General features: G+C 39.3%; 1 protein-coding gene and 1 long non-coding RNA gene across 2 annotated transcripts in view; both read right to left on the reverse strand.

The window, feature by feature from the left end:
* LOC146500233 (uncharacterized) overlaps window positions 1-14,071 on the reverse strand; it is a 262,037-nt gene that overhangs the window by 239,556 nt on the left and 8,410 nt on the right. The window lies entirely within an intron of this gene.
* Window positions 1-14,071, reverse strand: part of LOC146500239 (dual specificity calcium/calmodulin-dependent 3',5'-cyclic nucleotide phosphodiesterase 1A-like) — a 54,009-nt gene that overhangs the window by 36,278 nt on the left and 3,660 nt on the right. The window contains exon 2 of the mRNA XM_085135738.1: window positions 2,828-2,854. Coding sequence (XP_084991864.1) covers window positions 2,828-2,854 — 27 coding nt within the window. The remainder of the gene's footprint in view (window positions 1-2,827; window positions 2,855-14,071) is intronic.

Here is a 14,071-nt window from a genome sequence, read left to right on the forward strand (position 1 = left end):
GTTAACTCAGTGGTTCCCAAACCTTTTTTGCTGGGCCCCCCTTGTTTTACAAGAAAAATGTTTGCGCCCCCCTTCTTGCGCGCACGCACTAACACATCCTCCAACCACACACACCCATATTTTGCTCCATTGCGGTTTATTTCACACCTCAAACATTTAGTGAACAATTAAGCAAATACAAGTAATCTGCAATAAATTACAGGTAGTAATAAAATAAACTACTAACTCTTTTACGCTTCGTCTGCACCTACAGGGGTATTTTTGAAAACGCAGCTGTTTCGTCCACACGTAAACGGCGTTTCGAATCACCGAAAACTCCGATTTTTTAAACTCCTTTTTTGCGTTTAGGTGTGGACGAGGAATACAGAGTTTGTCACACAACGTCAAAGGTATGTGTCTTTTTCACATCACGTTGTGTGCACGTTATTTTTTACATGAGATGAATTGCAGAATGGCAGATAGAAACTAAATACTGTTAATCTGACTATCTGCAGGTTTTACATGCTTACATACACACGCAGTTACTGTCGCTCCATTTACAAAGGCAGAGGCGTCACAGTGTGATTATTTTACGTGTAGTTTTTCTTTTTCATGTGTAATAATGTTCAACATTGCTATCAATACATTTTTCAAAAAATGCCTCTCTGTGCAAAATGGGTTTAAAAACATAAACAATTGTAGGATCCTGTTTGTCCGTGATTTGAAGAGCCCAGTGCTGCTCCTGACGAAGGGAAAACCAATTCTGCAGGGAGACCTACCTTGGCACTTGTACAGGTGAAACCAAAGGGAAGATATGCTTCACCATATTTTCTAGTCTTTGGCTTAGAATGAAGTTGGTTTGGAAACATATTCAACGATGCTTCATCTCCTGCTTTGCGTTTCTGTGGGCGCCCTGTGCTAGCAGTGTCCAAGCGTTTTGTTCCCCCCCCCCCCCCCCCCCCCCCCCCCCCCCCCCCCCCCTTTTCATTCCGCGCCCCCCCTGCAATGGCTCTGCGCCCCCCCTAGGGGGCGGGCCCCACACTTTGGGAAGGTCTGGGTTAACTGGTGATTTCTAAATTGCTCATGCGAATGGTTGTCTGTCCCTCTGTGTTAGGCCTGTGTCACAGCGGCAATCTTTTTAGGATGTACCCCCCCTCTCTGCCTATGGTAGTTGGAATAGGCTCCAGCTTCCCAGCAACCCTGATAAGGATAAGCGGAATAAAATGGATGGATGGAGCAAAGCAGCCGTAGGGTTGTTTTCCAAGTGACATCTATTTAACTGGACAAATGGAAGACACCCCCTGCTGGTAATTAGAAAGAATGACTTCAAGAGTTCTGGATCCAGGATGTTTATGTTTACAGTCTACAGTCACAAAGATAAAAGCAATATCCCCTGAGAACACACACATTTACAGTCAGATTTGTTTTAAAATTACACAAAATACGTAAAGAAATAGGGAGGGTCTTTTTAAAGAGCAGAAACATGTTTTAGTGTTGCACGTCAAACAAGGCCTCCCTCTGGGAGTGTATCTGTTTTAGACAAAGACAAAGTTATTTTTTCTTTTAAATTTCAGGGTAAAGCAAGTAGCACCTTTTATGTGTCGATGATGGGTTCCAGAATTCTAAAATAAAATGCTAATTCATTTTCATATTTTTATGATGCATAATGAGCTCAGTGTGCTTTTATGGTGAAAAAAAATCTTTGTGCACTTAATTATCAAAGACTTACTCAAAACAACTGCAGAAAGGATTTAATCATGAATCGGAAAAAATATAGACTGCCAGTCAAAAGTTTGGAAACATCTTCTCATTTAATATTTTTTCTTTGTTTTTTACTACTTTCAACATACATAGATACATACTGAAGAAGAAGAAGGAGAGTGATGGAGTGCTGCGCCAGATAGCTTGGCTTTCACAGTCATCTGACCTAAACCCAGTCGAGATAGTTTGGGATGAGATGGACCGCAGAGAGAAGGACCAACAAGTGCTCAGCATCTCTGAGAACTCCTTCAAGACTGTTGAAAACCATTTGAGGTGACGACCTCATGAAGCTCATGGAGAGTGTGCAAAGCATCAATCAAAGCAAAGGGTGGCTATTTTGAAGAATCTAAAATATAAAACTTGTTTTAATAATAATGGATTGGATTTATATAGCACTTTTCAAGGCACCCAAAGCGCTTTACAATGCCACTATTCATTCACTCTCGTAGTCACACACTGGTGGAGGCAGCTACAGTTGTAGCCACAGCTGCCCTGGGGCAGACTGACAGAAGCGAGGCTGCCATATCGCACCATCGGCCCCTCTGGCCAACACCAGTAGGTGAAGTGTCTTGCCCAAGGACACAAACCCCGGGACAGAGAGCCCAGGGATCGAACCGGTGACCTTCCGGTTACAGATACGCTTCCCAAACCCCTGAGCCACAGTTTTGAGTTAATGCACACTTTTTTGTTTACTACATAATTCCAAATGTGCTCATTCATAGTTCTGATGCCTTCAATGAGAATCTACAATCTAAATAGTCATGAAAATAAAGAAAAACCTATAAAATAGAAGATGTGTCCAAGCTTTTGACTGGTAGTGTACGGTTCATAGACCAAAAGACCAAGGGAATGTTATTAAATATCTACACTTTTCACTTCTACACTTTTATAAAGAAGAAAAAAGCAAAAACATCTGCAGTTTAGAGAAGCTGATTTTTTTCTCTATTTTGTATTTTTAATTTTTCATTCATGCTTGTCAGTTGTCACAATGATTTTCCGCTAAACAAATACACAAGAATACAACTAATTGTTTCAACTCTCCATAAAAACAATTGTACGTGTATGTGTGTGCCAGTGCATGCCTTACCTTTGCGATGTACTTTTATATTTCTGCCTGTAAACAAACAAGAACAAACAAGAGTTAATCAAATCGGCCACTCACATGGTGAGTTTCAGGCTAGGTTAGAAGGCACACCTTGAAACAAACATGACAGACTAACAAAGATATTTCTTCTCTGAATAAAGTCTTATCTTCATCAACAAAAACACATCTTCACATTGGAACTAATAAATAAATCATAGAGTATTCAGAAGCTTGAATAAATGTCTATATCGGTATATAGAGATATATTTCATTTGTACTGAACTACTCATTAAATTAACAACATGATGTATTTTTAAGACTTTTTACGAGACCAGATTGCTCCTATAGTGGCCATCAGAAGGTACTTAAGGTACTTTGGCACATTGGATTCGCGTTTTAGACCTTGATGGCACGTCCATCATTTATATACAGTTTATGAGTGACACAAGCTACCTGCACTAATGTCAGTGGGTTAGGTGGAAATGCTGCTTGGATTTACTGAAGTGAGTCAGGGGGCTGCATTGCAGAGAGCAAACTCAAACACTGCATGCGAAAAGCAAACTGTCATTTCCATTAACCTCGAGACAGATGAGAATGACATGAAACAACGGGAGGGTTACACAACAAAAATGGCAACTGCTGTTGCCTCGAAAGGCTTAGAAGACACGTAAAGCTAAACCATACATACATGATACATGGCCAACATACTCAAAAACTGTTTGTCCTCTGTGTTATTAAGTCTTTTAAAATGTCCCTCATTCCAATAAAATCTGAAAAGTCTGAAAGAGACCGGTTAATAAATCATGTTTTCTACCCATTTTGTGTGCAAGGGTGGCTCAGACAAGCACTCCAAAGCACTGGAGCAGAGGTTTTCGTTCTGGGAATTGAGCCGTCCCAGCAGGGTGTCAAAGAGTTGAACATGGAGAGCAGAGGTGAAAGGAACCCATGAATGCTGGTTATTTAGTGGAGATTGGTGGCTGATTTGGTTGCTTTTCAACACTGTCAGAGGTTCCAGCAACAGCAGTGGCTCATGGAGGTAATTTAGGTACTTTAAACCCGTTAGTAGCAGATTGCAGCAATTTGCATCAAACATGGAGCTTCCTATGAGTCATAACACAGCCAAATATGAACACACAGATATGATACATCTCCTTTTAGATTCAGTGTACAGAGGATAGTAGCATATTCTGCAGGCATCATAAATGAATATGTCATCTTGATAAGCAGCCTGAGAATCCTCACATTTCTATGTTTCCTTTTGTAATAGGCACATGCCAAAGAAGAACTGCAGATAGACTGCTAACAATGAAAAAAAAAACTATAGCAGATTAAGTGAATGACTGACTCTGTGTTACAACACAATTCATGTTTATATCATCAAAAATTATCCAGTCGTTAAGTCTGACGTCACTAGCCGTGTCTGGGCCTAAACTCCGCTGCAGGTCCATATATCAAACGATCACTATGGCATTACTGAGAGTTGAAAAACTGTCTAAAGTCTTTCATCTTTAATAAAATGATCAGCGTTCTGCTCTACCAGGTGTAACAATTAAGTTAACCATCCAGGCATCCATGAAAACGGAATATATGACATTTAACGGAGTTAGAAGTTAGCAGGAAGTTAGCTCGCTAGCTTCCATCTAAATACAATATAGCATGTCCTGACTGCGGGGTTTTGGAAACAAATTAAAACGTACAGCTCTGTTATCACTTCCAACATAAATGAAGACAGAAAACTAAACAGCAGTGATGTTTGTAGGGTTACTGAAGTTTGGCTAGCTGGTATATAATGATGTGCTACGTGACACAGCTATGTTAGCATAATATAAACAAGCTAACTTTTTTTCCACTCGATAAAAGTTAACGTGAGTGTTCTCGGTGGTCAGGAACAAATGTAATCGCATGGCAGGATGCTGTAAAAGGACCAAACTTCAGCCAGGAGAACAACTGAGATCATCCCTCCACAATACGAGGTTAGTCATTCATATACTGCTGCATGGGCTGGGCTGTAGTTACATCCTAAGGTTTTAAAAACTGAGCTTAAATAAATGATTAGCGGTAATAAAAGCAGAGGGCAGTCAACAGTGATCACTGACTGTTTTAGGAGCTTTTTGAGATTAAATAGAAGAGAATATAAAACATTAAACATGTTAACAACACAAAAGCCATATTAAACCAGACTACTTTAGGCCCGGAAGTAGGATTTGTCACGTCATCACTTAACGACCGGATTAGAACCCTACACAAAGAATAATCATGACTTAAAAAGGATTCAGGGGTTTACTGTCAGCTTTTTCTGTCCTGCATCAACCAGGGATCGCACATACCCTAGCAAGTTTTTTTTCTTTGAATATATTTCTAGTGTCACACTCCATTTCAGACTCCATTTTTCTCATTCATTTCTCTGAGCGTGATGGCTGACAATGATGTCACTGCCTCCAGCTCAACATTTGAATTCACTGAGGTTGATGATTCCTGTCTTACGCCAAAGGGGGCGGGGATATTTTCCCAACAAAGTTTCATCAATAAAATGTTTGGAAGCTTCTAAATGTGCTAGTGCAGACAACCTTTCCCTTTCCCTCTAAAACACAGATGCTTCATAGTAAGGTCCAATCTGGGGAAGCAGCACCTGTTAAATGATTTATTGTCAATTTTGTGAAACTGTGAAGCTGTTGCACATGATTACATTTTACCGCTGTTATGTGGTGAAGGATGCAAAGCAAAGCCAGACCATGCAGACTGTTCTCTGATAAAGACAGAGGCCAAATTAATGAACAGGGTGCCTAAATATAACTTTGTACTTACAAATGATTTACTGGATGAAATATTAGTCTGCAGATTTTTGTAGCGATGAAAGGTTAAAGTATCTGACATTCCAATCGTGATATTGGGCGTGCAGGTTAAAGCTGTGTCACATGTAAAGAAACATATAATATGTTGTATGTGTGTCTGGGATGGATTTTCAAGTAAATGACCAAATTCCTGCAAATGCTGACATCTGACAGATACACACATTTCTGGCAATAATGAAAAAGCTCTCTTACAACTAATGTGTCATGTATGGAAGATCACCTTTGTTACATTTTCACCACACAAGGTCAATGATGTATAGGGGACAAATTAAAAAAATTTTTGCTGCCTAAATTAAACCAAGTACTTGTTGCTGACTAAAGCACACGGAGCAGGGAGAGAAAACAGAACACAAGCAGTATTTGACATAATGGGATGGAAACACATATTAAATAAATATTGACTTTTTAAAAAGAAGTTTAAGGTTCCTTTTCTTTCTTTTTCGCCTCTCTTAGCTATTTTGCTGTTTGTTTGTTTGTTGTCATTTTTCTGCTTATTTTGTGTCTTTTTGCAGTCATTTTTTCTCATTTTTTATTATATATCTCTTTATGGTTGGTTCCCTTCTCTTTAAACTTTGTCTTTGATGTCTCGTGAGTCTGCAGATATTTTTTGGCACCATTTTAACCCTCTCAGGCTCAAATTAAACTTTTTGTTGCTAATGCACAACCAAGTCCTGCAGTGGTACTTCTGAGTAAAACAAACTCATAAAATATGTATGTGGGGTAATCAGGTTGTTAGTGTTTAACTGTTGCAAATCGGCAACGCCTGCCTTAAGAGGGTTAAGTCATATTGCATATTTCAAAGAATTATTTTGTGTCTTTATGATGTTGTTTTTTGCCACTTTTTAGTCATTTCTATTGCTTTTTAGTCATTTTATGTCACCTAGAAGTTGTTTTGTGTTACTTTGGAGTAAATTTTTGTCCCTTTGTAGACTTTTTATGTATTTTTGAAGTGTTTTTGTGTCACTTTTTAGTCTTTTGCCACTATACATTGGACGTTGGATAGACATGCAGATCTGATCTATATTGGGTCCATTGGTCCATAGCCAAACTAAGCCGTCACTAGCCGTCCAAACTAAGTCCATAATTTGGGCGTCCAGCCATGACCGACTTTGGCCATCAATGTTTGAACTTTGGACTGAGGACATCTGTAACAGGTACAGGAAATTTACATGATTAATAAATCTAAGGGTGTCCATACATCCTTCATCTGCTGATCAGAAGGTTTGTGGTTCGATCCCTGGCTCCCCCAGTCTGCATGCCAAATATCCTTGGGCTTTTTACACAACATCACTCTTTCCAAATCAGGCCAAAGAGGTGGTACTGGTGAAGTAGTAAGATTTTAATGTTAATTTACATGTTTTCTCACCTTTGGTAAATATGCCCAAATCCAATTTGGAAAGTGTTACCACTTCATTACATGTTACGAGGTCAGAAAAAAAGGGGACAAAATAGACCTGATTTTGCTACTATTAAAACCATGCAAAACAAAGTCAATGTCACCAAAATGCAAGCATTAAATCATGCGTCACCGAACCTAAACACCTATTGGAATGTAAATTTGAACAGCAGATTACCCCACAAGTAGATTACGACGATCTAAACGCTCCATTTGGTCTGAAATTAGCCAGTCACAGCTCTGGAATCTGACCCCAGCAGCTAATCACAGCTCTGACACGTCTCAGCTTTGAAATGCGACTGTAGATACCTGTTATTTCATGGTCGAATGGTAATTGTACGCCGGCCTGCGTGGGCGGATCAGAGCTGAATTACAAAGCTGTATAAGGCACGCTGATCAGTGCCAGGTCGCTGCATTGTTTTCTTAGTCAGAGAAAACTCTCCAGCACGCGGCAGCAGCAATAGTGACAGGTGAGGACAGAGAGTTTCTGGAGAATGACTCACCCCCCTATCATGACTTTTACAGGGTGACGCCTTCAGCGAAAGAATTTGCATTTTGCGTCTTTACCTCTTTTTTTTTCTTCTTTGTCCTTGTACCAATTGTTTTGTGATTTCACCTACACATTTTCTTCTCTGCATCATTAACACTGAGCTTGTGGAATGTATTTTATTTTGTGCACTGTTCTGTTTGCAATGCATCACTGCAGGGTGTGTGTGTGTGTGTGTGTGTGTGTGTGTGTGTGTGTGTGTGTGTGTGTGTGTGTGTGTGTGTGTGTGTGTGTAGGTGTGTGTGTGTGTGTGTGTGTGTGTGTGTGTGTTTTTGATGGTTAACTCCATCTAACCCGCCCACGTCTAGACCAAGTGTCCTGGAGAAAAAAGCTAAACCTCCATTAAATTGAAGCAGTGCACACACACTACACAGTATCAGCCTTTTGTTGTTTAGTTTCTTAACCACCTCATCAGGGTGGCTTCAGATTGGTCCTAAATTTAATTTTTGAAGCATGACAACAAGCCAGACATGCAAAAACCATTATAAAGATTAGTTTCTGCTTAATCTGACCTGGACAATCTGGTACTTCTTTTAATACATCCTCAGATGGCAGAACGTTTTTTTCATAGCTGAGATTTCTCAGCTGATTTCTGCTCTTTAATGTGTCAAAAAAAAGTTATTTTTTGCTTTTGTTTTTACACTTTACACTTCCTCTGTAATTCCACTCAGCTTCTCACCAAAGCCTACTGATAATATAAATTATGCATCTCAATGTGGTAAAAAGAAAAAAAACAAAAGTAAATGAAAAGCTGTTCTATTCTCTTTTTGTCCTTTTCTAGTTTACTGCATCGAAATGTTCTGCTGTTACCACGGAAACTGGGGGAAATTTTCAAAAATAAACGAATAAATAAATATCTCCACACTTTTTTGTTTTCTTGTCAAACAGCTTTAAGCGCTGTGATTAATTTATGGATGAATTTTATGTCTGCCAGGAAGAAATAATATTGTAATGAACACAAAGACACAATCGCTCACACAAAGGAAACAGCTGGTTTTGTGACCACTTGAATGGGTCTTAATCTTGTATTCATTCATGCTTGCTCTATTTAATTTGGACAACGTTTATGATAATTTGTACATTTCAGAAACTTGCTTTAGCAGGTGTCACAGGTTATAATAGAGAAGTCAATGTCACAAGGCCCTTCTAAATACAGAGTCCCCAAACTTAGGGAGGGTTGTGCCTGGAAAGGTCAACAGAGGCAGGCAGAATGTCTATAAATGGAACAGCAGCTCTGCTCTGCTCTGATGATAGCGATACAAATGTACCTGGCAGTAATATGATGAAGTAACCTTAATACTTTTCTTTAATCAAACAAAAATTTGCAGTCTATGAAAAAGAAATGTAACAACAAGGCTTCTATTTATTTTATTTTTTTCTTTTCATTTTTGGTAACTGGACATATGAAGAGACTCAAAGTCAGAACAACTATATTCAAAAGCAGATTGTCTTTTCGTTTGTTTATATTCGGTTGCATGGCTCTTGTCTGAGAACCTCACCACCCTTCCTATAGCATATGGATTGCAGGTAAGCTTGGCTTTGTGGTCTGTCTGAACTAACTCAAACTTCATTTAATTCTATTCTATTTATATATATGCTTTATATTGTAAGGTAAAGAGAAAACCCCAACAATCACATGACCCCCTATGAGCAAGTACTTAGTGACAGTGGGAAGGGAAAATTCCATTTTAGCAGGAAGAAAACCTTCAGGAGAATCAGACTTAGTGAGGGGCATCCATCTGCCATGACTGTTTAGGGCTGAGGGGAGGGAGACAGGAGGTTCAGAGATACTGTTATTCAGGGAGGGATGTGACGTGAATGTCCATAGAGTTTTTCACAACCTCTCAGCCCATACTTATTGAGATATTTCCATTTGTGGTGCACCACTCAACAGACTGAAACATATAATAATGATTATGCTAATTTCAGTGGGGAAGCTCTATATCCACTCGTCTGCCTGCATCCCTCGGGGTTTGGCGCTGCTAGTCTATTCTTCACATTACTTCCACTTTCCTGTGGTGTCAAACTTAATTTTGTTGTCATCACTTTGGCCCAAACATTTTCTTGCTTGTCTTCTGCGAGCTCTGTCCTGTGTGCTTTAAATCTTACTACTTTTCTGCCTTTCAGATTCTCATTCGTGCAACCAGCCTCCTCCAAATCTCCACCTCATCCTCGCCAGAATAGAGATCCTCCAAGTCTTCACCTGCTTCACCTCGCTGCCATCCTTCCTACCAGCGTTGGACTCTGTTCTACTACGAAGACTGATCGGAGTCTAATTGCCAAACAATTATTAATCAAGCTCCATATTTCAATAAATAATTGAGACTCATTCAAATGGTCTCTCCTTAGTCACTGCTACTTTGCAACCCAGAGTGTTACTTTATATACAACTATGCCTCACAAGTTGTTAGGCCAGAGGTGCCAACAATTCTCGAGTGTGATTAGCATTCAGGTGCAGCAAGGGATCTATTCACTAGGCGCACAGGCACTGAGGGGGGACACACAGGCATGCAGAGCTTCTGCTTACGCACAAGCAACATTACTGTCAAACTACAGATGCCTGTTGCCATTACTCACTGCTCAAAATAAAACCAGCTTTATTGTTTTATCTAAGACCTTTTCTCACTGAACAGAAGAATCCTCCGGAAAACTAAACAAACCTCGGAGTGTGTTCACTCCCCGTGACGGAGTTCCCCTAACCTCGGAGTTCAGTCTTGTCAGGTTAGTAGACAAGCTGAATTCTGCAGCTTTATTTTTACACCTCTAGCGTTTCTCGTTCTCTCACTGTTGACAGAGAACACATTCACTTGCCAATGTTTATTAGAGGATTTGGCAAAAACGAAACACTTGTCTTGGCGTCAGTTTCTTCAACCAACACACCAACTTCTGCTGATAAATTTGTTTCTTTTTTTTTCTGTTATATTTTCCTCTGTTGCCAGCCGGTTACCAACACAAGATGCTGTATAGCAAGCAGGGTCTGTTAAACAGAGCAAGAGTAGCCAAGGGGCATAAATTAAATGTGTGTGTTTAATGGTAATGATGCCGTGCACATTTCATTTAACTGCTGATGAGAGATACTGTCAGTAAACCAAATAGTGGTGGTGACCTGGTCTTCCATAAGATAGTGAATTAGAAGAAGTATCACAGACATACACAATACACTGGGCATCTTGTTATTAAATGTTTTTGTGAACAGAAGCTGATAAAATAAAGGAGAGTTTAACTTTAGCTGTCAAAAAAATACTATGGCAAACGTACTCTTAACACCATTAAATCTATTAATTTTATTTCTGGACACAATTTTCCGATTTGAAACAAACACTAACGGCAAATGAAAAGTCAGCTGTTTCAAAATATGCCAGTATGGCTTCACTAATGCTACGATAGCATTACAGAATGCTAAGTTAGCATTCTGTAACTATCACCATATGTGAGAAGCTGGAAAAACAGACCAGTCAAATGCATCAGTCTGTATTTGCCCATTAGCTATAATCAGTGTTGGGGAGTAACGGAATACATGTACCGCCGTTACGTATTTAAAATACAAAATATGAGTAACTGTATTCCGTTACAGTTACCGTTTAAAAAGGTGGTATTTAGAATACAGTTACTTTGTTGAAATAAATGGATTACACGGCAGTACTTCCCTGTTTCATATTGTGGCGGGTCAGGACTGTTTGGGTTTTGTTTGACAGCTACGTTCTGTAGTTCCAGGCGGCAGCGTTACGGTTGCCATGGTTACAGGGTGACGCTCTCTCTCTCTGCGTGTTTCCTGGGTGAGAGAGCGCCTTCTTGTTGTTGTTGTGCTAAGCTAATAGGCAGAATGCTACAGGTATAGCTCTAAAGAATGTAGCATCATAGGCAGTGTAGTCCGTGCTGCAGGGAGAATGGACTGCCATACACGTTATGTGTCTGTGAGCGAGGGAAGGAGAAAAAGGAAAAGTACGAGCTGTCATCCAGCAAAAACGGGAGCTGGAAGCATGTAAATATAATAATAACCACTGCAGCCAAGAAGAGTGCCTGACGAGCCCAGTTGTAAGTAAGCTATTAAGACTCGACTGTACACCGTGTTCGTGTTTTCCTCCAAAAACAATAAGTTCCTTTTGAGCAGCCGTTCAACGCCTCTCTCTGTCTCTCGCAAGCAAAGTTGACCCAGACAACAAAGTAAAGCTATTTTTTGGCCCGACACAACCCACCGTATTAGCCAGAGGTCCCTTTACTACGGTTCGGAGCCCCGGACCTTCAGTAACAGTAATAAATCACAGCAATAGTACATTCATGTAGTTGTAAACAGCATGATAATATATTAAGTAATCCAAAGTATTCAGAATACTGAATACTCTCATTCAGTAACGTAACGGAATACGTTACAGAATACATTTTAGGGCATGTAATCTGTATTCTGTAATGGAATACATTTTAAAAGTAACCTTCCCAACACTGGCTATAATGGGCTGTTAAATTTTGAATGAAGCAGCTAATCTAATCTTTTGTCTAATCTAATTTGCGAACAGAATGGAAAAGTCAGAAAGAAACAGACCTAAGTGTAAAATGTTCTTGTTTTTTACTTTGTGTTCCCTACAATTTCAAAATTGTTAGATTACTATTTATTAAACTGAAGGTGTCAAACAGTGTCTGTTAATGTGAGGTTTTGTGATTTAATAATGACTCAAATGTCATCTGTGCAATATTTCACCACTGTATATGTGTAAAATGTGTATATATTCTGTTTCCTTCTTTATATAATCTCTTGATGATAATCTCTATTGTTACTGTTCTATATATTTATTCTGTTGAATAGATGTAGCAAATTCCTTGGCACAAGGTTATCTTATCTTATCTTTTAAATGCTCACTTGTAGCATGTTCATAAATGATTCAACTTTTGATCAAAGCACCACTGCTCAGTCACAATCCACGCTGTTACTGCCAGAGGCTAAAGACAGAAGAGTCAGCAGCATTGCTCAGGGGGGCAGGACGCTGCTGATGGAACAGACAGTCCATCTCCCTGGTCGATGTGCTATTTATTTGCTGAAATTATTTAATAAACTACATTTTCCAGACATACATAGGTATTTGCACGCAGTGAAGTTAAGACAACCAATGCAGGAAATATTGGAAGTCTGGTTGTTCTTGATTGCATCACTGCTTGGATGTTTTTGTGGATACTTGGATCATAAGTTAGCTAGCTTTTCCTAACAAATCCCTATTTTAATTTCCAAACCTCTTTGACAAATATCAGAAAGCCTCTGAAAAAAAACAAACTGGCATTTTCAGTTTTAGTAATTCTTAGAAAGAATGACCATGGCTGTGCTTCAGGAAGTATAGCTGGTCATCTACTAATCAGTTCAATCCCTGGCTGCTCCAGTCCGCAAGTCAAAGTGAACTTGGGCAAGATACTGAACCCTGAGATTCATCCGCTGTGTTCACTAGGGTTGAATGTGTGTGAATGTTAGATAGAAAGCACTTAAACATAGAAAAAGTGATTTTGTGTGTGACTGGGTGAGAGAGACATGCTGTAGAAAGTGCTTTGAGTGCTCAGGTACTATATAAGAAAATTTCCATTTACCGTTTAGACTAAAGGAAGATCTGAAACTGAAACTATTTAGAATTTTAACTAGCTTAAGGTGGAAAAAGTGACCTGGTTGAAAAAGATCTGACTGCCTGTCATGGGCATGTCATTCTACCAAGACAAAGGGACAAACCACTTCAATCAGACATACAGACTTGTCACAACAGGGAGATGTAAAAGTACGCTTTAATACAACGGGTCCATCAATGCTTTTCCTACTGTGACAAGTCAGCATCTCTGCTGGGAAACAGATTTGTTGACTAAAACATCAGTGTATGCTTTAGAGTACCACACTCTGACCTTATACATGGCCAGTTTAAACAAAAAAAAAAACAGGTTATTATCAGCACAGCAGAATCAGAGCTATCATTTCCTCATTCCTCCTTATTTCTTATTTTTTCCTGCTTGGGGACCTACGTTATTGGAATGAAACCTCACAGAGCACAACGCACCTTTTTTTTTTCACTTGTAGCCATGCCATGCCATTCTGGAGATACAGCAGCTTTTAAAACATATGCATTAGTACTCTTTTTAGTCTATACTATTACTTTAAATGTGTAAAAGGTTCTTAGATTTAAGTGGACCAAACCAGACGAAGAGCTATAACTAAACTGAACACAGCACTGTCCAGATATTTTGTATGTGACAAATGTTTTTGGTGAAACTGCAGTCAAAGACTGAACATGTGAGCTGCCAGTCACTAAAAGAATCAAGAAGAACACTCGTCTTAGACACATTTATGTGCTGCTTTCTTCCTTTAAAGACGGCAGGCAAACAAACACAAAAGACTGGGAAGGTTATGTTAAAAAAAAAAAACACCCAAACTAATTTCTTGACGGAGCATGTCACAACTAAACTGCGAAGAATTTGACGACTTCTTT

This window comes from Neolamprologus multifasciatus, chromosome 16 (assembly GCF_963576455.1).
Source record: "Neolamprologus multifasciatus chromosome 16, fNeoMul1.2, whole genome shotgun sequence".
NCBI lineage: Eukaryota > Metazoa > Chordata > Actinopteri > Cichliformes > Cichlidae > Neolamprologus > Neolamprologus multifasciatus.